The following is a 23,906-nucleotide window of genomic DNA, read 5'->3' as shown; positions in this document are numbered from 1 at the left end:
GATGTATAACCCCATATCCCCTTTGCTTTGGATGATGAAAGTTAATTAATTAAGGAAATTTGCGTATTAATCATAAAATTAAAAGTTAATTAGCGGGTGAGAAGTTTAGAAGATAATGATTCATTTAACAACCAAAATATTATTGTTAGATTATTAATCATCCTTTAATTTGTTGAGCAAGCTAATCACCAAGCCAAACCAGATGGCTCTCCCTCTACTTCTTCCCGTTGATTCAGGTTTACGGCTCTAGAATGTTCTTGTTCTACATTGGCAAAGTTGTTGGAGTGTCATGCAACCATAATGTAATCTTGATTACAATTTGGGTCACAAAACAAAGGAAACCCACAATTAATCATCATGTGACTTGTTTTGGGTAGTAATCAAAGTTCTAAAAAGCGTTAGGCGCTAGTCAGGCATCGGGCAGAAACTTAATGCTTAGGGGCGGGCAGAAACTTAATGCTTAGGGGCCTAGGCCCCTTTTTAAAAAAATTTAAATTAGTATATGCCCACATACAAAGTATGTGTGAAATTTTTTTACTTTTGTTTTTAAAATTGAAGGAGAAAGGAAGAGAGTGAAAGAGAACATGGAAGTGGATAGAGGAAGAGAGGGTTTTTTTTTTTTTTTTTTTTTTTTAAATTTTAATTAGAGATGATAAAATCACTCGTAGGTGATACTTAAACAAAAAATAGCAAATTTTTTTTGTGAAATTACGTTACTGTCCTTAACTTTTTTGTTATAATAAAAGATAAAATTGTCTTTTCACCCTCTTTTGATTGACAAAGAGGGTTTCATTAATATATAGTTTAAATATATTAGTATAACAATAAAAACATAAGTAGCTACAATTGATTGAATAGAAAAAAATGAATTATGTATTCAAAGTTATGTTACAAGAAAACCATCTTCAAGCCTTTACATAAAAAGATTAAAAAATGAAAAAAATTGAACCGCCTAGAGCCATCTAGACCACCTAGGCAGGTGCCTAATTGCTACCTAAAAAGTTAACCAATTTTCTAAACGTCTAGACCCTAACCATAGCGTCCAATCTCTGCCTAGCGCTTAGATCCCACCTAGAATGCTTTTCAGAATAGTATTAACAATACATATAAAGGTGGACCGTGGATCCCATATTGATGTGTTAATATGTTGTGTGCCTTTTAACCACGTTGATAATATGGATGCACTAATTCCATTTAGTTAAAAAAATAAAAATTGATATTAGAAAGCAATAAAATTATAAAAACAAGAAAATTATAAAGTAGTAAATGTTGGTTGTATCATATTCTTGGAGCGTTATTCATATATAGACCAAAATGGACGTCTTACCATCACAATTCACAAGAAATTATCATCCATTTATATAATCAACAGATATACAACTCATATTTGCGATGATAACGTAAATTAGAAAATGTTTGTTGCATTACATTGTTGGGTATATTACTAACTTATATATTGATCAGAAATATAAATCTCACCATCACATTTCACAAGAGATTACTGTCCATAGAATAGTGAATACACACACACACACACACACACACAAAAATATGAATAAAGTATGCACACACATTTTTTGAAGTTTTAATGAAAAGGTTAAGATGCAATTTTATAAATTTTGTAAATAAGATGACATGAAAGTTGATGATTGAATTATTACTTAAATGTTGATTAACGTGCTTATTTTTTATTGATAATGCATTATTTAATTTGCAAATTTAATCTATAAATTTAGCCAACCTAACATTATTCTTGTTTTAAATCGTTATTCCTAAACTTGGACATCACTAAGCATCCAACCTAGTATTTTATATAAATTGAAATTTAAAATTTAAAGATAATATAGAATAGTAGAAAAAACTCTTTTCTTGGTCGGATAAAAAAATCTTGATTAAAAGCATAATTTATTTCCAATTATTTTGCCGGCACAAGGCGGCGATATTTAAACCGGAAAATAAAAAAACAAATGGAAAACGACATGTCAACCGTGGGCGCTCTGAAGCCCAAAATCCCCCACCCAATCAAATTGCGTAGTTTCGCAGAAAATTGAGAGTCAAACAATGGGCTTAGATGTCTTTTTAACTATTATCCAATCAAAATCGTCGATTCCTCTACCAACCATTCTTCAAATAATTTTAGCAACTACTACAAAAAAAAAAAAAAATTATTAATACAAACCAAAACCATTAAAATAAATAAATAAATAGTTGAAAAAAATTAAAAAATAAATAAAGAATATAAATAATTTATTTATAACTTGATAAGTATGTAAATTGTATTTTATAATTTTAAAAGACAACAGACAGGAGGAGTCAATTTTTCTGCACTGTAGGGAGCCTTCCTTGACCCGTAAGACAGTACAAGACCTACCTCTCTCTCAAATACGCAAAGTGCCCCTCTCAAATTTTGATCTGTGCAGGAGAAATTTCATTGGAATTTTGCTCCCCAGTTCCTGCAAATCATTGGGCAAGTTCCTTCTCCTCTTCCAGCTTTCTATCTGCACATTTTCTTTCAATTTTTATGATTGGTTTGTTTGAACTGTTATTCTCTTCTGGGTTTGCTGGGATTTGCATAAAGTTCAAAACTTTTACAAAACTTGATGTTAGTGCTTGATGGGTTTTCAATAATTTGTCTTGACATGATTGTGTGTGCTTGAATTTCGGATTTCTTAATTCAAAGGTTTATGAGCTGAATTGGGATGATTTGGAATTTCTGTGGAAGGTTTTGCGGCACATGCATAGATAATTAGATGCGAGTGATTGGTTAATGAAATTTTTTGGGACGCAACTCAAAAGAACTAAGGTTTTGTTGCCCCAAGTAGTAGTCCACCATAGTACCATGTAAAACCTGTGTTGTATTTCCACCTGAGCTGGAGAATAGCAAAATGTTGCTGGGTCCAATCCACCCCAGTGTTCAGTTTTGGGTGAAAAAAAAAAAAAGCTGAAAACGTGAAGCAGCAAAAATGAGCTTATTCTCACAGCACAGCAAAAACAGTTTTTTTGCAAAGCACAGCAATAGCAAATCAGTGAATGATCCCGGAGTATACTTTAATTTTGTACTGAATGAATTTGCATGACCCGAGAAAGGTGATTTGTGAATCTTCTTTAACCATAGTAAGGGGAGTGCTTGTTTAGCTACAATCAATTGCTTGTGTTCAGTTCCGGTTCAAGATAATGATCCCGATTCCCGTAGTATGCTTTAATTTGTAAGGAATGAATTTGCTTGCCATGAGAAAGGTGATTTCTGAATGATTTTTAACCATAGTAAGGGGAGGGCTTGTTTAGCTCCAAGCAGTTGCAAACTTTAGTTCAAGTTTTATGTTTGATATGCGAGCAAGTAAAGATAAATGTTTTCTCAAAGATCATGAACAAAAAAAAAATCCTGGATAAATTGGATCTGAACTGAATTTCTAATTTTGTGGAGCAGGTATTTTAAGGTGTGGTAACAGAAGTCAGGATTTTGGCCCCTCATATTCATCTGCAATTCTGCTGTAGGACTCATGGATCAAAGTACTCAAACATCTCTTAATTACTCGGGCTTAATCTTTTTTGTATATAATAAATTATGCCTATATATTCACTTGTTCGGAACTATAATGATTAAGTTAGCATGACCAGTCATGATTTTACTACTTAGTTACTCTGATACAAGATTTATTGGTGTTGCAGATGCTTCGGGAGAGGGTTTGAGAAACGACCTTGAGCTGGTGAGATCATCATCTGAAAAGCATCTTGAACTTTTGAGACCATCAGCTCGATTAAGTACAATATTTAAAGGTAGGATCTTGTTTGGACATTTTCTTTAGCAAATCCTGTTTGGGTTTCGCAACTTTAAGTGCTTTTACAATTATCCGTGACAAGTATCAATCTTCCTCGCATGGACTATGGAATGTGTTTGTTCTATCAAATTGTGTTTTTTTGTCATTCATGCACTGTTTCCATCCATGATAGTTTGTTGTTTAGATAGCTTTTTAACTTAGTATTTAAAATGGAATGCCTCTTGTCGTATCAACTTCCAGCACCAATCAGCTTGTTTAAGACCTGTTAGCGGGAGAATGTATCGGCATGCTAGAATTGATGATTGTGTTAATATACTCCCTGATTAAACATTGGGCTGGGATGCAGTAGTAATTTAAAAATGTCATGAATCTGATCCGGGATGTATATAATTTCTATTTTCTGTCGATAAACAAGATCTTTATAGCAACTGGATCTTTTATATCAACTGTTTATCCAGACAAGTGAGAGGTCTTATGGTCATGGTAGGGCAAGCAACAGAAGCTGCGGATCCTGAAAAGGGAAAATATACCTTAATTAGAGACGCAGATGACTTTTCGTCAGGGATGTACGAGAAACAGCTTCCCTGCTTTGGCTGCGGGATAGGATGGTTTTCGTGAGTATCTTTAATTGCTCTATCCCTCCTTAGTTTTCATTATTCCTTGTCTCATTCCTGTTTCTTGCACTGCAGTTTTCTTTTAGGCTTCGTCTTCCCATTAATGTGGTACTATGCCACAGTCCTCTATTTTGGAAATTACTATCGGAAGGATCCTAGGGAGCGAGCAGGACTAGCCGCCTCTGCAATTGCTGTATATCTCTCTCTCTCGATTATGTGTTTCCATTCTAGCATGTTTCTGCAGTTTAAAGTTTACATCCTCAACCATGTATCAGAGGATTAATTGGCATAATTATCCAATTGTTGCAGACACTGGTTTGTTCTGTCGTGCTGTTGATCATAGCATTGTGTCGGATGTTCTAGATTTGCTCAATTGGAGGCGCTAGCAACTTCTTCACAAGCGTGAAGAAATCATTGTGGGATTGGAAACCGTAAGAACACAAATACTGATGTTTTTTTTTTTTTTTTTTTTATTTTTTTTTATTCCGGTTGAAAGGGATGTAAACGAAAAAAAGGAAAGGACAGATGAAAAGAACCTGGACTTTTCCCAGACAATTCTTCAGACGTCTAGAGTACAAGCTCTGGATGATGATGAGCTAATGTTTTCGTATTTTCATATTTGTATGAACAAATGAGGCAAGACGAGTATATGTGTAAACATTGTAATTATACAGAATTTTATAGAGGTGAAATACAGAGCTGTGTGATCTTTAATCCTTGAACGCATTTCAGTTGCCCAACCAAAATATAATATCAGCTAATGTACGAGCTTTTTACGAGCTTTCCACCACCGTAGTTCACTAAAATGACAGAAAATTAACAAGCCTTGTAGCGTGAACTTGTAATTAAGCAAGGCCCTGAGCCCTCGTTACAACACTATCCACTACGTTATGTCGAATTTGGATCAAAATCCGATCCGTTGACATGTCTAGCCGTGCTTGCAAGCAGCTTCCGAGACTTACTTGTCATCAGTTATGAGTGACTAATAACACGGGAAACGTCATTAACACTGGACTTTGTAAGGTGAAGTCTTATGATCCGATGACCGGGGTGGAGATGATTGCCGGTCAGTCCCATACCAGAATCATCGGCTTTGTAGACTGTAAGTGCTTCCATTTGCAAACCCATCGGAATTACCATCGCCGGTTGCCTGAAAACATAGTACCAGTAATGCTTTTTCATGTTTTCGTGTTTTTATTTGCTCCATCTTCTTGTTATTTTTATGACCTTGTTCGTGAACATGAAGTTTTAGATTAAGCTTCTCTCCAAACACATAAAACAAATGAAGAATGTCTGATTCATAGAGAATTGAAGAATTAATGACAACGATATTTCTTCTGAAAACTTTTAAAACAGAAGAAATGACATGAGAAATGTAGATATAACCTAAGCTCCTCCGTGTCCTAGATTTGTAACTCTGCATTCGAATTTGAATTCAAACGAGGGGATAAACCACGGCTTGAAAGGGCTTCAAAGGAGAAGAAACTAGCTGAAATCCCCCAGTCACACTCCAGTTCAAACGGACCGTACTTCAATCCTTGGCCGCCAAATGAACATACTTGTTCTCGACTCTAAATTTGGAACTTGAATTGATCTGGGACCAAGGAATCAGCATCGTCAAAAATAATGTAAACGGGTGAGTCTGATGACCAATTGATACTACTAGTTTGCATATAACGAATAAAAAGGAATAAATAAACATTGGATAGGCCGCAAACCTTGTGCTCAAACATATTACTCAGTTTGGTTTCGTCATCTGTTACTCCGGATTCTTCATGAGCCTTCATCACAAGTTTTTTCAATTTCCTCATCTTCAGGACTCCATCATTCTGCACGATGCATATAAAAAGCCGATTGAATTTATATCAAATAACTGGCAATGGCGTAAAGCAAATGCATAACAAATAAAAGTGAATCTTTTCTCATGATAGTGTTCATTTCACTAATCTGTATATAAAGGAGAATATTGCTATCTTTTTCTCTGTTTGAGAGTGGCCTGATGCATTGCACAATTTTAGGGTAAAGCAAGAAACGATTATTTAGATTTCACACCGATTTTAGGGTTGATGTAATCAACTTCTTCCACTTTATATTCGTAGTGAGTTCTCCCTCTTTCCCATTTGCTTCTTTCTTCCCACTCTGAACCACTTTGCCATTTCCTACTTCATATGATGTACTATCCTTAGTCTTCTTTGTTGATTCATCGTTCTTGGATGCGTCAAGCTTTCTCTTTTTATTTTTCAGTAAGGCATCATTCTCTGCTTCGGAAATTTTATGCTTGGGATTGACCCTAGACGCATCATGTGACTTAGGTTCCTCTATTTGTTTATTCTCAAGAACTTCACCCTTTGGCGTGTCCTCGGGTGGAGGTTTTGTATCCAGAACAGATTCTTCCGGCTGCTTAGGTTGTTGCTTTGCAGCATGGATAGCTCGGGCTTTTGCCCTGTGCTTCTTTCCATCAGCATGCAGCAGGAGGGTCTGCTCACTGGTAGCTTTAGTATTGCAAAGACTGAAAGTACACAGATATATCCAGCAAACTATCAGATCACAATGTCAATTTACATCTTTTTCTTCTCTGACTCTCTTCCATGTTTCATGTCGACAACAGACAATGCATTTACTCAAAAGTTCAAAACAAACTAATTCAGCAATTTGAAACCATCACTTTCAAAGGGAAGCGCTAGCACGAATGCATATAGAAATTTAACAAAAAAAACATAAAATGCATTATGCATCGCCATGGGAAATTCTCAAGTTCATGGCAATCATGCATCGCGATGGGAAATTCTCAAGATCACGGCAATCATTTGATACGAAATATAAATAAACATGCGAATAAAAGATTACCAACAAAATAAGATGAGATGAACATACCTACAAAACCATGGAAATCGCTTAGTCAACCCGACAGTAATATCAAAATCGGGTTGCTGCTTTCCATCCTTGCTGGGCTTGGCTACCCCACCATTCAAAGGTTTCCCTTGTCCGCCCTTGGGACCGTATTTTTCCTGAAAACAAAAACAAAGGAATCAACTCTACATCCCGGCAAAATTATAATCCATAACAAGTTCCGGCAAAATACTATCACCCCCTTTTACCCCATTCATTAAATTTTCAAATCCAAACCCTTCAATTCAAAATATTTTCTAATCAAAACCGTTCGATTCATAATCCAAACAATGAACACTCACCGCCTCAGTCATACATTGTGTGTGACCCTGAACGGTTTCTCTCCCAAATGTCTCTCCGCAATCAATGCACGAAAACTGAAACATGAACAGCAACAACAGCGACAATATTAGCAACCCAATAAGTCAAAAGATCAAAACTTAATAACAGCCCAAATTTTCTCGGTAACCAAACAGTCTTGGGATTAGGAAAGTAGAGACCTTTCGAGCAGAGCAGCACTTGAAGTGACCCAGAACCTTGGGTTTCTTAAGGTTGTCCCCACAATCCTCGCACTGAAACCACACCATCTCTCTCTGATTCAGCTGTATGCAACAAACCCAAGCTCAAATCCAGAAGAGAGAGAAAGCTCTACGAGTCTACGACCAGGTGACCGAAGAGGTGATCCAAGTTCCGGAGGGTTTAAGGCATTTGCAGGAGGATTTAGAATTAGGGTTTTGGGTTAGAAGTTTTCAATACCAAAACGACTGCGATCCGCTCGGTTTCATTTTACATGATTGGCGACATGTTTCGGCCCACATGTGAAGGATAATTGGAGGCCCAAAATTTGAACTATGTCTATCTCAAATTAAGCCCATTCTGCTGCATAGTTTTCTGGACAACACTTTTTTTTTTTTTAATAGCAATGCTATTCAAACATCATTTTTATCTTTCATACACACTTGTTAATTAGGCTGAAAAATGAAGGTTTAGTTTTCGCTCCCGTTCTACTTGCTCTTTTTTTGTTCATTGATCATCTTCAATTTAATCGATCCAACGGCTATAAATTGAGAGATGTTGGGTGCACAGATAGTACCATTCTTTTTTATATTATTATCAGAGCGATATTCTAAGCTAATTTAAACTACTAAGCATAGAAACGAACACTCTGGTATATGTAACTTGGCTATGTCCATTCCTGCTTTAAATATATGTAATACTTTGAGACGTGCTAGGAGTAAGCGAGGATTCTTGACCATTGATATATGTAAATTAGAAAAAATAATCGGAGCTAATTTTCAAGGAACCTTTTAGTAGAAATTAGCGCCCAACTCAACTCCAATTAGCTACTACTAACACATAGTAATTAGGAAAAAAAAAAACTATAATTCATCCCTATTAAAATTAATGGTTATATTCTTGCATTAACTCTTTTTTTTCCCTTCTCCAAAAGTCCATTTTTTTCAGGAGTGTTCCTTTTGATAATTTATATCAAATTGGGTCGCTTCATTCTTGTGTCATAGTTTTATTTATTTATTATTATTAAAAATACAACTTTCCATCCAATGTTGGTTTAAAATCCCAAAAAGTAGTGAAATTTTGGTTTTAGCAATGATTTTGTTGAACTTTTAAGCACTTGGCGCTCCCTTAAATATCAGCATGATAAAATATCCACCAATCACTAGTATCAATTTATATTTTTTTTTTTTCAAACAATATATTTTGTTATATTAGATGTTAGATTAACCACTGACAGGGTTCGAACCCACGCCATCAATCAAATTGTATTAGCATGGAGTTTATCTTGTGTTAAATTTGGAGAGAAGCAAGAAATTATGTACTGCAAAATGACTCTCATTTTTTTTTTTATCTCGACTGTCTTTCAATTTATTCAATTTAGAAACCAAGAAAATATCATATGAAAGAGGAGAGATCGAGATCGGTAATCACTTACTTTTGCTAATTAAGTAAAAACTCAAGACTTAAAAACAATGGAGATCTCCCCAATATTCACATGGAGAAGAATATAAAGAAAAGGTTCGAAAAAAGAAAAGGGCGTCCCTAAACGCTACCTAGTAGCCATAGCCCTCCCTTTGGGGAGATTTAGACGACAATTGGTCGTGGTGGCCATGGGAGCTGTACCTTTCTGCTGTTTAAAAAAGTTGCTTGCAAGACATGGGAGCTGTGACCTCTCTATCCAAGGACATGCGTGGGACATGGATAAGCTAAAAGCACTAGGACTCGAATCATAGCTTTTTTCCCACAGCACAGCTTCTGCTTATTTCTTATCCAAGTCAATTTTTCCACACATGGAAAGCCATAATTAGAAAACAGTCTGCAACCAACATAGTTAGAGAAAAATATGCAGGAAAACTGGTCACGTTAAAAGCTGTATTACCAAATAATGGATTGTTAAGGAAAAATAAAAAGGGAGAGATTCGTTTGGTGCCTTTTTGTTTGTCTATCTCATGCAATCAGAAATTCAAGTCACGTGATCAAAGGTAAATACGAAAAAAGATACGTCACAACACACTTGCATGTCTTTATCTCTTATCACGGTACATAGCTTTACGTAAACCCTACAACCGCCTATAAAACAGCAGATTCTCTCCAGAATTATTCTTTTGACAGATTGTCACCCAAGAGGCATGGTTTTGGTGGTTTCATGGTAAAAGCCAAAGGGTATAATTTCAATGATTGCAACCACGCTCCCATCATTCAAACAAGGAGAGAAGAGAAGAAGAAAATTGGTTGACTCGTACATACACGTCCTCTACTGATCTGTCTTATGGACTCCACCTACAACTTGCTTGCCTTAGAAATACGTCAAATTAATATTGTTATCTTTCTGTCTTTTTAAATCAGTTTTAATTTATTTTGATTTTGATTTTGAGGAATTGGCAGATCAAATTATTAATTTGGCTAAGAGATTGTCGGCAAAGAAATTCGAACCTAAGTTTTGATCTAGCATAGAAAATGATTCTTATCAACTCAACGTTGCCATTTGTCAGTAGACTATTAGTTGTTAGCAAACAACTATTGTTGAGTGATACACACTACCATACAATTGTAAAAACTAGTTATGTGTCATGCATTAAGCGTGATTAAGTTTTGTATTAATCCGAATGTTTCAATCTAACGTACACCCTCATGATTCACATTTATAGTTTCGTTTTCATTCTATTTGATTATACATCTTCATATCAATCTTATCTTTATCATTTAACCAAACGAGCGCGTAACTTGGTCATAAAAGATAATTATTTTGTAATACATCATGACTACATAAGAAAATCTACATGATTAATAGCTTAGATCAATGCATTAATGACACACCCCGACCGAGATCAGGGCATGCTGGCCGTCACGCGAAGGTGACGTAGCCATGTGCGCGTGCGGAAGCTATTAAGATAGTAATATAAAAGTACGAATAAATAAAAACCTAAAAGCATACAAAGTACTAGTGTATGTGAGACACAATACAGAGCAAGTCTACAACAGTCCAAAAGGAAAAGATACGACGTATTTACACCCGAAGGTGACCCTACAATGGTGAATGTCTGTCAGAAATGCCGGGACGCCCTCTGGGATAAACCACCGAACTTGCTAGACCACTAGAACCTGGAGGGGCGCAAAAACAAAAGCGTGAGTGGGCAAAAACAAAGCTCTTTGAAAACTCTTTAACAAAAAACATTCTAACCCCTCGCCGTAAAACCTGTATACTTCCCAGAAAATGAACATATATACGTATGTATAGATATGTCAATCATGCTCCATGATATGCCATTCATGTTCGAGAATATGCCACAACAGAGTCTCATAATCAAATATAAATGCTCAAGCGTAAATCACATCAATAACATATAATCTAGCAGCCGGGAGTCACCTAACGTGACCTGTACGGCTGCATCTAGAGCTCCACTCTCAACTCAATAACTGAATCTGCACACGAGTCGGAACCACCTATTGTGGTCTGTACGACAGGCTGGGTGTAATGTATATATGTATGCTCTAGTGCTACGATCACGTGAAGCTGGGCGATAAATCGCGGGTCACCTACAAGTCGGAACCACCTAATGTGGTCTGTACGACAGGCTTGCACCTATCTTGGATCCAAGGCGAGCATGCGGTGCTGGTGAACATACACGTGAAGGCTGGGCCCTGGCCTCGGGCGGGAGCACTAACACCGGGGGTGCAGATTAAGAGCTCTCTAAACCTCTCAAACTACCATTGCATACAAACATAAATACCACTTACCTGGCACTTACCTGTGCGTCCACAGCACCAAATACACATATATAAATGTATGCCGTTACTAATTCATGCGATGATGAGTAAACAATATTCATATGATGCATGGCATAAAACAATTAACCCTTTTCTATTTAATTTCTGGGAATTAATATGTATATAGGTATATACGGAAAACAAAGGCCCACTCACTGGTAATTAGAAGGGTCGTAGCCCCCCTGCCTCGAGTGTGTACGCTCGTCTTCGGAAAACGAATCACCTATACGCGACAAAGTTACGAAAACGTTAATTTAAAAGCACCTAAGCAACTTCTCGTAATAACTTCTCATACATTGCTCAAATTGGACAAATGAATATATCAATGTGATCTACACAACCTCAGGATCACACCCATATTTTTAAAATAATTTTTGGACCACGCACGCGCCCCCACGCGCCTGAACAGTCACGGACCCACGCGCCCCCACGCGCAGCCACGTGCACTGCACACTGACGGTGTCAACTGACGCCGTCAGGAATATTCCGTTAACCTGACGGAATATTCCGTTAACCTTAACTGACGCCGTTAACTGACGCCGTCACTGCCGTTAGGAATATTCCGTTAAACTTAACGGAATATTCCCCTTCCTTCTCCGGCCAGTCGCCGTCGCCGTCGCCGGAAAACTGGGAATTTTTCAAACTTTGTTTTCTCCTTCGTTTTTCAACCATTTTTCACGATTCAAAAGCCAAAATGAAGCTTAGGACTAGTAGAACAACGTTAGACTAGTTTTAAGGCCTAAAAACCATGAAATCTCACCTACAACAACGATCCAAGTTCGGCCAACTTTGCACAGGACGATCCCGACGTCCAAATTCACCCAACGAACCACTCCCAAGCTCCTGGGAACCTCACAAACACAACTACAAGCTTAGAATCTCCCAAAACAAGCTAGATTAATTGTGCATGAACAGTGTTCAAATCGGCCAAGGTGATATCGACGTGAAAACGTCAAAGTTCTTACCTGGAAATGGCACCACTGGACTCCTCTCAGCCTCACGAGCACGATGGTGGTCTTGGTTTCTCGATTGGTGGAGATTTGAGTTGGTTTGTGTGTTTGCAGAAGGGAGAAGAAGAAATGGACTCGGGGGAGAGAGAGAGAGAGAGAGAGAGAGAGAGAGAGACAGAGAAAGACAGAGTGAGGGAATGAGGGAGGGAATCCCGGGAAGAAAAAGAAAATGTATGAGTGTGTGTGTGGTCCTACTACACCACACAACACAAAACTACACGTAAGTTTAACGAACTAGGGGGTATAATCGTAATTCTCCAAGTACGTTAAAATGAAATTTGGGACGGGATGTTACAATTAACATGTCAATTCTTAGTCAAAATAATGTCCTATCACTGACCAAATTTAATACCAATAGAAGATATTTAGTACAAGTAACTCAAGAGAGTGAAGTAATGAGTTGTGCGCTTGAGAGGTTCTTAGCTATCTTAGTTTCAAAAAGGAGCCAGGTAATGAGTTAGACGTTTAAAATGTTCTTAATTATCTTCAATTGCATACTTTTTGTATCTCTTTTATCAAATATCATGTTTGATGTAACTCAAAATATTTTCGTATTATGTTTGATGTAACTCAATGGTTTTTTATTAATAAGAAATTAAGGAAGGTGCATTATTAATTTCGTTTTCTAACGGCATAGTATATCTGTTAGCAAAATTCCCAACTCATCAAAGGAGGCAAATTCTCTATCCTCCCACTTTTCGTGCCCTCTTGTTTGTGTGGTCACAGTTAAATCACGTCAATATTTTATATTACTATTTTTTTGTTGTCTTATTATCTCTATAAAAAAACAATATAATATGTTAACATGTCTTAACCATAACCATACAAAACAGGAGGGCATGGGAAGTGGGAGGGCAGAGAATCTGCCTCCCTCATCAAAAGCAATGCAATGCAGGTAAACAAAGCCTAAAGACCCACCAAAATCACCACCCCCCACCTACTTGTCCCAACTCACCATCACCACCACCACCTCCACCGCCTCCTCCTCCTCCTCCATGCCTCCCCGCCGCTCACCATCGCCACTTCTAAGTTCACCGTTGCTCATCATCCTGTTCCCCATTATCATCTCCATCATCCTCTTCTACGCCATCCCTCAATTCCTCTCCCTCACCTCTCAACTCCTCCGCCCCACCATTTCCGTCAAGAAAAGTTGGGACTCCCTCAACGTGCTTCTCGTCATTTTCGCAATCCTATGCGGCGTTTTCGCCAAGCTAAATGACGACGCATCATCCTCTGAAGAAGATCGCATTCCCGACACTAATATTCCGCACCCTTTGGACAATATTCGTACAAACAGAGCCAACATATCGGAATCGGAATCAGCTGCATCCCTACTTCCGCAACAATGGTTTGGATATTCAGATAGGAGGACGCCTGAATCCGGCGGCGACCGGTTGAGGAGGAGCAGCAGTTCCTACCCGGATCTGAGGCCACTCGGGCAGGACTCGGTGTGGGAAACTCGGGATCACAACAAGTCACAGTTTCACTTTTTCGACGACTTCGAAATTGGTGATTACCGTCGTGTCCCGCCAGTTTCACACCAACGGCGACCCAAGGAGTACTCTGATGTAATTAAGGAGATTCCGGTGGATACTTTTGTGCTTCACTCTTCTCCTCCGCTGCCATCCAAGCCTTCGACACCACCACCTCCGCCACCTCCTCCGCCCCGTAATCCGAAACCGAGAAGGACGTATCAGACTGTTGGACGGAGAGATCAAAAGACGGAGAAAGTAGTTAATAAAAATGTTATTAATGAGGCTGAAGAGTTGGAGAAAGTTCGAACTCCGCCACCGACGCCGCCGCATCCACTGCCACGTCCGGTCGTGCCGCCGTCACCAATTCGGATTAGATCAGAGTCGAAGCGTAGAAAGAGCAATGTGAAGAAGGAGATAGCGATGGTTTGGGCTTCGGTTCTGTCTAACCAGAGAAAGAGGAAGAAGCAGCACAAGGTCACCGGTACCAGAAACATTTACGAAACCGCTGCTTCTCTGCATGAACACGAACAACAAGACAGAGAAGGGGAATATTTTTTCACAAGACAGCCACCATCGCCACCTCCTCCACCGCCACCTCCGCCGCCGCCACATTCTGTATTTCACAATCTATTCAAAAAGGGAATGAGCAAAACTAAGAAAGCTCACTCCGTCTTGACGCCTCCGACTCCGCCACCACCGCCACCGCAGCCGGCATTGCGAAAACACAAGAGTTGGAATACTAGTTTCCCGCTGGCACCACCAACTCCGCCGAAACAACCGCCTCCGGCTACTTCCCGGCCGCGACACTCCCCCTCCAGTGGCCGGCCGCCGTTGCCAACAAAGGCGAACAGTTATTTATACGATGGGAAAGTGAATAGCGGCTGCCAGAGTCCGTTAATTCCGGTGGCGCCTGCGCCACCTCCATCGTTTAAAACGCCAGAGCTGAAGTTTTTTGTGCGCGGGGATTTTGTTAAGATACAGAGCGCGCAGAGCTCGCGCTGTGGATCTCCTGAACTGGAGGACGTTGACGACGTTGACGACGTTGATGCATCTCCACGTAAGGAAGAAGACATGAAGTCAAAGTCCGAAGTACAGAGTAAAGTCAACGCGATGGACGGCGGCAGCGGATCCTCCGTGTTCTGCCCTAGCCCAGATGTTAATACGAAAGCTGATAACTTCATTGCTAGGCTGAAAGATGAGTGGAGGCTTGAGAAGATGAACTCAATGAGGCAGAAAATGAAGATGCCCTAATCTGCATGCACTGGTTTTTTACTTACCATTTTCGACTTTTACTTTCACCTTCAATCTTAACACATTGTTTTAGAATTATGGTACGCACTGGCAAAGAAAAGATGGAAGGCATTAGGGCTCTGAATGTGTTTTTTTTTCGTCTTTTGGAGCACCTTCTGCGCTAATATTCTTGCATACAATCAGTGATATACGTGAAGAGAGATATAAGAAGAGGGGAAATATACTCCCGGTTATATTGAAGATCTATCGGAGGTATACGTGACTAAAGATATAGGAGTCGGCGGGATTATATTTCCAGTTACACTTCAGAATCTTTCTCTTATGTAGATACAGAGTGATGTGAATTGGATTCTGGGTTCATTGTGTTTTGATGATCTGTGTATAGAAGGACACAATGGGTTCTGAGTGGCTTTATTTTTTCCTCACCTCTTGGAGCTCGTATTATTTGTATGGATTGGGGGATCTAAATGTGTTTTTGTTCACCTCTTAGAGCCATTTTGTATTAAAGTACAATATATATATATATATGCATATGGGTTTTCAAGTTTGACCTAATTTTGTTTTCGTGTGGAATCTTTTTTACATGTTTGTATGGCGAGAAATTTGGGTTGAAATGAATTCAGTACAATATTTTGTTTCCCTAAACATACATGTAACAAGTTGTATACAATCATCTCATCCTATTTCTTATTACATTGCAGATGTAGCAATGATTGTTATTGCAGATTTAACAATTTTTTTTTATTATTGTAAAAGAAAGGAGAGAGTTCGAAACAATTACATTAATTTAGGGAATAATGAAGTTTTGAACCCCAAATGCATATCATTATTCTATATTATGAAAGGGCAAGATGAACCAGTCTTTTCTATTGATTAAACGAACTAAAGCACTTATAGAAAAAGCCCTTCCGAGCAAAAGTACTTCCTTCGAAATCAGTCTTGAACGGACCTGACGATTGGCTCAAATAAACAAATACGTAAACAAACCTACTCAATTACGGGCCCAAAAATTCGGTAAGGCCCAATCTCAACACCAACCAAAATCTTAGCCCAAACATAAAACCCAAAAAACTCCCGGAAACAGAAAATCGAAGACTGAAAAGACTGAAGAAGCAAGCAAACTAGGGTTCTTGTCGTTTCACCAAAATCAATCGCCAATGAAGCTCGCCGGACTGAAATCAATTGACGACGCGCACGACGAGTCGGTATGGGCGGTAACGTGGGTCCCGGCCACCGATTCCCGACCTGCTTTGCTGCTAACCGGGTCGCTGGACGAGACCGTGAGGCTGTGGCAACCGGACGAGCTGGTTAACCGGGGCAAAATGACCGGCCACTGTCTCGGCGTGGCCTCGGTGGCGGCTCACCCCTCCGGCCGCATCGCCGCCTCGGCCTCGCTCGATAGCTTCGTCAGGATCTTTGATGTTGACACCAACAACACCGTGGCCAGTCTCGAAGCCCCGCCGTCTGAAGTGTGGCAATTACGATTCAATCCCCAGGTACATTTTTACAATGTTGGAAATTCTGGATTTTATTTTCTGAGTGAATTTTGTGTTTAAATGTTGGTTTACTTGTTTTTGTATCTATGCATTTAATTCTGCTTTGTTTTTTTTATTTACTTGGGAAATTATGCTAAAATTAGAATTGGGGATTTAGAATATGGTGTATTTTGTTTGGATGCTTTACTAATAGTGTCAGAGATGCCAATTGGAGACAAAGTTACCTACGCGGGATGTGTCGGTATCTCAAGGCAATCACACTCTGTCACCCGTCTTTATAATGCCACCCGTCTTTATAATGCCATGCTTCTTAAATTTCCGACGTGACATTGTGTGATTGACTTTGGTGATACCATTTGAAATCTCTCACCTGACATTGCGTGATTGGCTTGGATACCACCAAAATGGTATCACCGTTCCAGGAAAGTTCTTCCCGAAAAGTTGTTGATCTCTTTTAGTTCTTCATTGTTAGACTGATATTCAAAGTGGATCAAATTGAGAACCATCTTTTATTTTTGCTAAATTAAGTTTGGAGGCGCTGAATTGAAGTATTAAGCAAACCCTTTTGGTTATATTCAAATGGCTTTTTGGATTTTTATCATTTTGTCCTTATTTAATGGAGATTTTATATAGAAGGACCAAAATGATTGATTGTGGACCAACTCAAGGACCAATTCTATCGATTTCAAATCTTAGGGACCAAATTGATGAGTTATGCAAGACCATTTTAGCTAAAAAGCCTATTCAAATTGATGCTAACTTGTGGCTCTTGATCAGGGTACCATGCTAGCTGTGGCAGGTGGGGGAAGTGCATCCGTCAAAGTTTGGGACACTGCCACATGGAATATAGTAGCCACATTGTCGATTCCTCGCCCTGAAGGAACCAAGCCAACTGACAAAAGCAGCAGCAAGAAGTTTGTGCTATCGGTTGCCTGGAGTCCTGATGGGAGACGCATTGCTTGTGGGTCGATGGATGGAACTGTTTCTGTTTTTGATACAGATCGTGCCAAGTTCCTGCACCACCTGGAAGGCCACTTCATGCCAGTGAGGTCTCTCGTGTTTTCTCCCGTTGAGCCCCGGTTGCTCTTCACAGGCTCGGATGATGCCCATGTGCACATGTATGATGCTGAGGGTAAAACCTTGGTTGGGGCTATGTCAGGTCACGCAGGCTGGGTCCTGAGTGTGGATGTGAGCAGTGATGGGGCGGCTGTTGCAACGGGCTCCAGTGATAGAACTGTGAGGCTGTGGGATATCAGCATGAGGGGAGCTGTGCAGACAATGAGCAACCACACTGACCAAGTCTGGGGAGTGGCGTTTCGACCAGGAGGAATGCCTGGTAGACTTGCTAGTGTGTCCGATGACAAGAGTATATCGCTGTACGACTACTCTTGAAGTAGCTGGCTCGGGGAGAAATGAAATTTACCAGACCGTGCGCTTGTAATCGGTTTGTTTGATACCCTGTTCTGATGTTCTGTGTGTAATACAAGAAACTAGTGTCGGTCTAGGGAATGCATGCACATACCGATTCAACGGATCTTTTACCATCGAATTGGTGAAGCCTTAGAATTAAATTTGGTTTGATTGTGGTTGCTTCTTGGTTCGAAATTTCAAAATTACTTCTGTGGATTAACCAAAAAGCAAACTGTTGAAATCCGAGCATCAACAGCGAAAAGGCATACTTCGTTACATTAATACAAAAAACTTGCTAAAACCCTCGTCTCTCACTTATTCCTTTGGAGCCTTGTTCAACAAATAATCCTTGAGCACATCCATCACCACCCCGAATTCCGCCTTCACCTCCGTGGGCGGGTTAGCGAACCGGCAAGCCATGTCCGGGATGGCCTTCGAGTGATAGTCAACTTTCGCCTGAGTAAACTTCAGACCGTGAGCAGTACTGACCACCACAGTCCGATCACCGGCTCCAATGACACCACTCTTCCTGAGCTTATCCAATGCGGTTAGGGCAACGCCGGTGTGAGGGCAGATAAACATCCCTGTGGAGTCGGCTTTCGCCATTGCGTCCATCAGCTCCTCCTCACTGGCTTCCTCCACGATCCCATCGCAATTCTTCAGAGCATACACGGCTCTGTCTATGGAAACAGGGTCCCCAATCTGTATAGCAGAGGCGAATGTCGAATTCGCCTTCACCGGCTTGAAATCCTTCCACCCTGACTTGTAATACAAGTAAAGCGGGTTCGCATTCGCGGCCTGAGCACAAACCATCCGCGGAATTCGATCCACTAACCCCAATTCCTGGCACATTTTGAACCCTTTGTAAAATGCATATATGTTGCCGAGATTGCCTCCCGGAACAATGACCCAATCGGGCACCTCCCAATCGAACTGCTGCAAAATTTCAATCGCCGCTGTCTTCTGCCCCTCCAGCCTCAAACTATTCAGTGAATTCGCCAAGTAAATCGGCAATTCGGCCGTGATTTCTCTGATTAGCTTCATGCAGCCGTCGAAGTCGGTGTCGATGCTCAGCACAAACGCGCCGTTCGCGATCGGCTGGACCAATTGCGCCATTGAAATTTTGTTCGCCGGTAAGAAAACAATCGAGGGAATACCTGCGGATGCGCAATAGGCGGAGAGAGCGGCCGACGTGTCGCCGGTGGAGGCACAGCCAACTCCGATGACGGGTCGTTTGAGCTTCCTGAGCCGGTTGACCTGGCTGATTAGTACCGTCATGCCGAGGTCCTTGAAGCTGCCGGTGTGGCTGATGCCGCAGTGCTTGACCCAGAGATCGTTCATGCCCATAAACTGTTTTCCGAAACGCTCCGCCCAGAAGAGGTTGGAGTTCCCCTCGAACGCCGAAACGATGTCGTCGTCGTCGATCTCAGGGAGGACCCACTCCTTCTTGGACCAGACCCCGGAGCCGTACGGCCACGTGGTCTTTCCAACGCGCGAGTCGAAGAGCCTCCGCCAGTACGCCCCATCAAACTTCCGCAACGCTTCCATGTCGTGCTGGACGTCAAGGAGGCCGCCGGATTGGCTGCGGTAGACGATTTCGTCGAGCGAGTAGGACTCGGGGGAGTCGAAGCCCGAGTTGAACGGGATGTACTTGGCCGAGAAATTATGGGGGGAGCGGTGGCGGCGGGCCTCGTCGCGGATGTTCTCGTCGGCGGCGCGGCGGGTCTTGTTGGAAGGGGGCTGAGGCGAGGAGGTGTTTGATGCGGTGGAGGGATCGAATGTGGAGGAGGTGCAGGATACGGAGAGTGAGGGGGTAGGGGGGCGTTTGGATGCGGGGTTTTGGTAAAACGCGGGGAGATTAGGAGAGAGGGAGGAGAGAGAGGAGTGGAACAAGGCGGAGGAAGCCATGGCTGAGAGGAAAGAGAGGGGAAGCGTGTGGAAGGAGGCGGCGGGCGTTTGGATTTTGGAGGTGTTTGGAGTGGTGGGTGATCATAAGGACCAAGGAGCAGGAGCAGGAGGAGCAAGGGGGTCGTGACTCATTAGTAGGTCCGTTTGGGACACGTGTACAAATTAGGCACGTTTTCGTTTTGTGTTTATGAAACTTATGTAATCCTTTTTGGTTTTTGGATTTTTTTTAAGAAATTTTAACGAAAATTTCTGATACTATTTATTTTAACGAAAAATCATATTTTTATATTAAAAAATTAATTTTGATACTATTTATTTTACTATTTGTTTTGTCATTTTCGTTAAAACTCAAAGTTTTCAAGGCTATTTTATTAGTGTTCCTTTTTTTTTTTATGGGAAATGTATTGAAAATCTCATTATTATTATGAAATCTCATTTCTTTTTCTTTTTTTTTTGTGTGTAAAGTGTTGTCAATATTATTCATTATGTGACTGTTCACGTTCTACTTTAATAATATGTAATATCTTAATAGTTGAATATCTTTTTACGTAAATTCTATATTAGTAATAGGCACTCTAATGAGAAGGAAATTGTAGGTTAATTCCTCGTGCAATGTCTCTCTTGTCTCCCTCTATTTTCTCTTACTCCATACTTTATTTATAACACGTCTCTCAAATTTCTTATCTTAACTCTTGGTCGACTTAGATATATGTAAGATACATTAGAATATTAGGAAAACTAATAAAAATGACTTGAAAACTTTGAGTTTTAACGATAAAGACAAAATAAAGGGTAAAGTGAATAGTACCATGATTGACTTTTTAGTGTAAAAATATGATTTTTCGTTAAAATGAACAATATCAAAAAAATTTCGTTAAAGTTCTCTAGAATATTTACTAACTTGTTTACGGAGGAAAAAAAAAAAGAAAAAAAGAACCAAATTGGTCAATAAAACGATTGATTTGGTTCAATAATACGACTCGTTTGAACTTAAATTGAACCAAACCAGATTGAGATATTAACATTTATACGGCTGGAGTTATAAGGTCTAATAGAACTAAAGGGCTAACCCAAATTGTGATGTTGACATTAATTCACTTGTAGTTTAGGCCTAAATAGAAACAGTCTCACCATGCTTACGCCTAATATATCAAGGGATTTCCGTTTGTAGAAATTACGTGTGGGTATGCAACAAGCAACTTATCAAATTAGGTTGTGCATAGTTTTGTTGCAACATGTTCGAGTATATAATTTGTGATACACAAAATTTTTATTCGATAATTGCTAGTGATTTTGAAAGCAGAAGAAAATCGAATACAAAACTTCGATTACATTCGGTGAATCTTTATATATAATGGGAGAGGCAAGATTCAGTGAAACATTCAAAAGGCCAAAAATTGCCCCCCTCTTCTTAAGCTAAACAAAATATAAAAAAAAAATCCACATGCACGACCACCCCCCACAGGTGCGCGCAACACCCTGAATCCACCTAAGTACCAAATTTTGCAGAACCACCAAAGCTCCCAAAACGCCTCAACCCATCTAGGCCTCCTCTGTACGCATTTGTAGTCACCAAATTCGAATCAATATGGCGCACTATCAAGAGAGAGAGGAGGGTTGGATGATGGGTTGGCTACTTGGCTGTCGAGGTTGATTTTTTATTTTAGCATTATTAATTGTAATTTTATTTAGAAGTCTGTGCATGTAGGTCCTTCAAGTTCATTTTGCAAAAGTGCAAACTTGTCAACAAAAGATAAAATTTCACGTCAGTAGAAAAATAAGGCAAAGGGTTGGGGTTATCAAAACTTCCATCAAAACGTAAGATGCTAGATTAGTAATAATGTGGTTCAGATTCGTATTTTACGAGAATCAAACCTAATACATTTTACTCGCAAGTAAATAAGACTTGATCGTAGTACTAAGTGGCTATTTTGTTTGTTTTAATAACAAAATATAAAAACTTATGTAAACAAAAAAAATTGTAAGTAAAATAACATGTATAAAACAAAGTGCCATACAAGAGACTAGTATTTTTGTGAACATGCGAGTCAATATTTATTTATTTATTTTATGAGTCAATTGTGTAAATATTTATTTATTTTTGTAAGCAATTGAGTCAATAGTTATTTAATTGAACCATAAAGATTTTGAATAATATCATAAATTTTGGACCCACCCACGTGAAATATGATCCAAATATAACTAAATTCTTTTCCTTTCTAATTAGTAAAAGAAATTAGGAAAAAAATTAGTTCCAAAAGATTATCATAGCTCTAATTTATAATTTGGTTTTTGATCAAAGGATGGTGACCAAAGGTCAGAACAATTGGCGTGGCTAAAACACACTTGTTTTTACTTCAACACATTCTTTGTTAATAGAGTGAGTGGATATCACACCCTATGATTTAAATATAACCTCTCTCAAATCCTTTTTTGGTACCTAACTAACGAATCTCATACTTTGTGGCCATGGGGAACACAAATTAAGCATGCGTTAGCTACTTTTTTCTCACCCTGTGAGAGACCCTCTGTTTGAGGGCAATTCTCACTGTCTGTGTTAATGGTTTTAATTGTGTTCAATTTCAGTATCGCTGATTCTAATTGCGACAAGGGTTAGTGGCCTTTATTTCCTCTATTTCTTTGTCTCCTCCTTATCTCCCTTATGTTGATTTTTCCCTATTCTCCATTTCGATTTGCCATTTTCTTCTCACCCCACATGTGTTCTTCCTCCTTGTTTATTCAAGCTTCGATATACAGTCACGCTTCACCACGATTTGTTGCAGCCCACCGAGATGGTGAATAAATCTCTGATGCTTCCACCGGTCTGGTGTTCCTAACACCATCACCTTATTTCTGTTGTGTGCCTTTGTTGGTAGTGTTGCTCATGGAATCCCATGAACTTTTTTCACTTGGTCGTTGGTTCTCTTCACTTTGTGGTTGTGCTCGGGGGGATGATTGGGGTTGACTGATGCGATCGATGAGGCGATACTCGGTTGTGGGCATGGAGTTGTGTGGGTCGAGATGCACTGTTGTAGCGGTGGTTGCAGTGGAACTCTCGATTTTTTTAGCTTTCTTTCTGCTTTGGGCCTCAACTTTTGGTTGGACTCTTTTTTGGTTTGTTAGGCTGGCCCACTTTTGCTTGCATGTGTTTTTGTCTTTGGGCCTTTGCGTTGTAAGTTTGTGTTTTGGTAAAGAACTTTACTTTTGTACCAAAAAAGAAAAAAAAAAATGGCAATCCACGGACACCCAACATACAGTGTGAGTGTTTACACGGAATGTTTCCTCCAGCCCAAGTATTTAGAGGCAATACAAAATTCAGGCGCCAGCGAATTGTAGGCGGATATCGGATTGTCATGTCGTAAAACGTGATTGTCATGTCGTAAAACGTAATTCTCTTCCTAAGAATATATTGGTCGTATGGCGTTGTTCGAATTACCATTTTAACCTCCATGGTCAATTGGTGAGAAAAAAAACTTCTAATGTAGTTGCTCAAATAGGCTTAGTGCAAATTAGTCAAGTGCAAAAGTTGGTAAAATAGTAATTAATTACTCCAACAACACAAGTTCAAATTGAAAATACCATCTTTTGTTTTTACTTTTTAATAAAAAATTACGAAAATTTGAAGCTTAGTTAATTATAGTTTCAAATAATATTGCAAAAAATCATAATAATTGTGAAATTCATACATTCGTTAATTCTTATGAGATTTTCAATAACCGTAATTGGATTATAAATCTATAAATCTCATGAAAATTTTAATCATTCATACCGTTTTAGGTACATTGAAAAC

General features: G+C 39.5%; 5 protein-coding genes and 1 long non-coding RNA gene across 6 annotated transcripts; 3 read left to right on the top strand and 3 right to left on the bottom strand.

Annotated features, from left to right (window-relative positions):
• Nucleotides 1–2,298: 2,298 nt before the first annotated feature.
• LOC137747447 (uncharacterized) lies at nt 2,299–5,107 on the top strand. Its single transcript, XM_068487554.2, has 6 exons — nt 2,299–2,467; nt 3,428–3,510; nt 3,670–3,777; nt 4,267–4,393; nt 4,469–4,586; nt 4,703–5,107. The coding sequence occupies exons 2-6, from the start codon at nt 3,501–3,503 to the stop codon at nt 4,754–4,756; spliced, it is 417 nt and encodes a 138-aa protein (XP_068343655.2). The 5' UTR covers nt 2,299–2,467; nt 3,428–3,500; the 3' UTR covers nt 4,757–5,107.
• A 569-nt stretch (nt 5,108–5,676) lies between these two features.
• On the bottom strand, nt 5,677–8,052 carry LOC137747446 (uncharacterized). The gene is made up of 6 exons (XM_068487553.2): nt 7,783–8,052; nt 7,585–7,659; nt 7,268–7,401; nt 6,446–6,902; nt 6,112–6,222; nt 5,677–5,987 (listed from the first exon to the last, which is right to left on the bottom strand). Exons 1-6 carry the CDS (start codon nt 7,867–7,869, stop codon nt 5,925–5,927), a joined length of 927 nt encoding a protein of 308 aa, XP_068343654.2. The 5' UTR covers nt 7,870–8,052; the 3' UTR covers nt 5,677–5,924.
• A 2,777-nt stretch (nt 8,053–10,829) lies between these two features.
• LOC148698800 (uncharacterized) lies at nt 10,830–12,618 on the bottom strand. Its single transcript, XR_015952435.1, has 4 exons — nt 12,532–12,618; nt 12,327–12,409; nt 11,723–11,789; nt 10,830–10,900 (listed from the first exon to the last, which is right to left on the bottom strand). It is a non-coding gene; the product is annotated as an uncharacterized LOC148698800 (long non-coding RNA).
• Nucleotides 12,619–13,427: 809 nt separating this feature from the next.
• Nucleotides 13,428–15,947, top strand: LOC137747030 (uncharacterized). Its single transcript, XM_068487025.2, has one exon. The coding sequence runs from the start codon at nt 13,572–13,574 to the stop codon at nt 15,300–15,302; it is 1,731 nt and encodes a 576-aa protein (XP_068343126.2). The 5' UTR covers nt 13,428–13,571; the 3' UTR covers nt 15,303–15,947.
• A 412-nt stretch (nt 15,948–16,359) lies between these two features.
• On the top strand, nt 16,360–18,388 carry LOC137747524 (WD repeat-containing protein VIP3). Its single transcript, XM_068487653.2, has 2 exons — nt 16,360–16,798; nt 17,576–18,388. Exons 1-2 carry the CDS (start codon nt 16,460–16,462, stop codon nt 18,188–18,190), a joined length of 954 nt encoding a protein of 317 aa, XP_068343754.2. The 5' UTR covers nt 16,360–16,459; the 3' UTR covers nt 18,191–18,388.
• A 15-nt stretch (nt 18,389–18,403) lies between these two features.
• On the bottom strand, nt 18,404–20,363 carry LOC137747523 (threonine synthase, chloroplastic-like). Its single transcript, XM_068487652.2, has one exon. It carries the CDS (start codon nt 20,114–20,116, stop codon nt 18,524–18,526), a length of 1,593 nt encoding a protein of 530 aa, XP_068343753.2. The 5' UTR covers nt 20,117–20,363; the 3' UTR covers nt 18,404–18,523.
• Nucleotides 20,364–23,906: the final 3,543 nt, after the last annotated feature.

Source organism: Pyrus communis, chromosome 2, assembly GCF_041283825.1.
Source record: "Pyrus communis isolate YQ-2024b chromosome 2, ASM4128382v1, whole genome shotgun sequence".
NCBI classification, from domain to species: Eukaryota; Viridiplantae; Streptophyta; class Magnoliopsida; order Rosales; family Rosaceae; genus Pyrus; species Pyrus communis.
The sequence above is the reverse complement of the archived record's forward strand: the minus strand, read 5'-3'. Positions and strand labels throughout refer to the sequence as shown.

Bases quoted from the DNA above. Each gene is read 5' to 3' on its own strand.
- LOC137747030 (XM_068487025.2), top strand. From the start codon at position 13,572: ATGCCTCCCCGCCGCTCACCATCGCCACTTCTAAGTTCACCGTTGCTC.
- LOC137747446 (XM_068487553.2), bottom strand. From the start codon at position 7,869: ATGGTGTGGTTTCAGTGCGAGGATTGTGGGGACAACCTTAAGAAACCC. The intron at 6,903-7,267 runs GTATGTTCATCT...GTGTACTTTCAG, and splicing joins CGATTTCCATGGTTTTGTAG to TCTTTGCAATACTAAAGCTA. The intron at 6,223-6,445 runs GTGTGAAATCTA...TGCATCGTGCAG, and splicing joins TTACATCAACCCTAAAATCG to AATGATGGAGTCCTGAAGAT.
- LOC137747523 (XM_068487652.2), bottom strand. From the start codon at position 20,116: ATGGCTTCCTCCGCCTTGTTCCACTCCTCTCTCTCCTCCCTCTCTCCT.
- LOC137747447 (XM_068487554.2), top strand. The intron at 3,778-4,266 runs GTAGGATCTTGT...TGGTCATGGTAG, and splicing joins ATTAAGTACAATATTTAAAG to GGCAAGCAACAGAAGCTGCG. The intron at 4,587-4,702 runs GTATATCTCTCT...CAATTGTTGCAG, and splicing joins TAGCCGCCTCTGCAATTGCT to ACACTGGTTTGTTCTGTCGT.
- LOC137747524 (XM_068487653.2), top strand. From the start codon at position 16,460: ATGAAGCTCGCCGGACTGAAATCAATTGACGACGCGCACGACGAGTCG. The intron at 16,799-17,575 runs GTACATTTTTAC...GCTCTTGATCAG, and splicing joins AATTACGATTCAATCCCCAG to GGTACCATGCTAGCTGTGGC.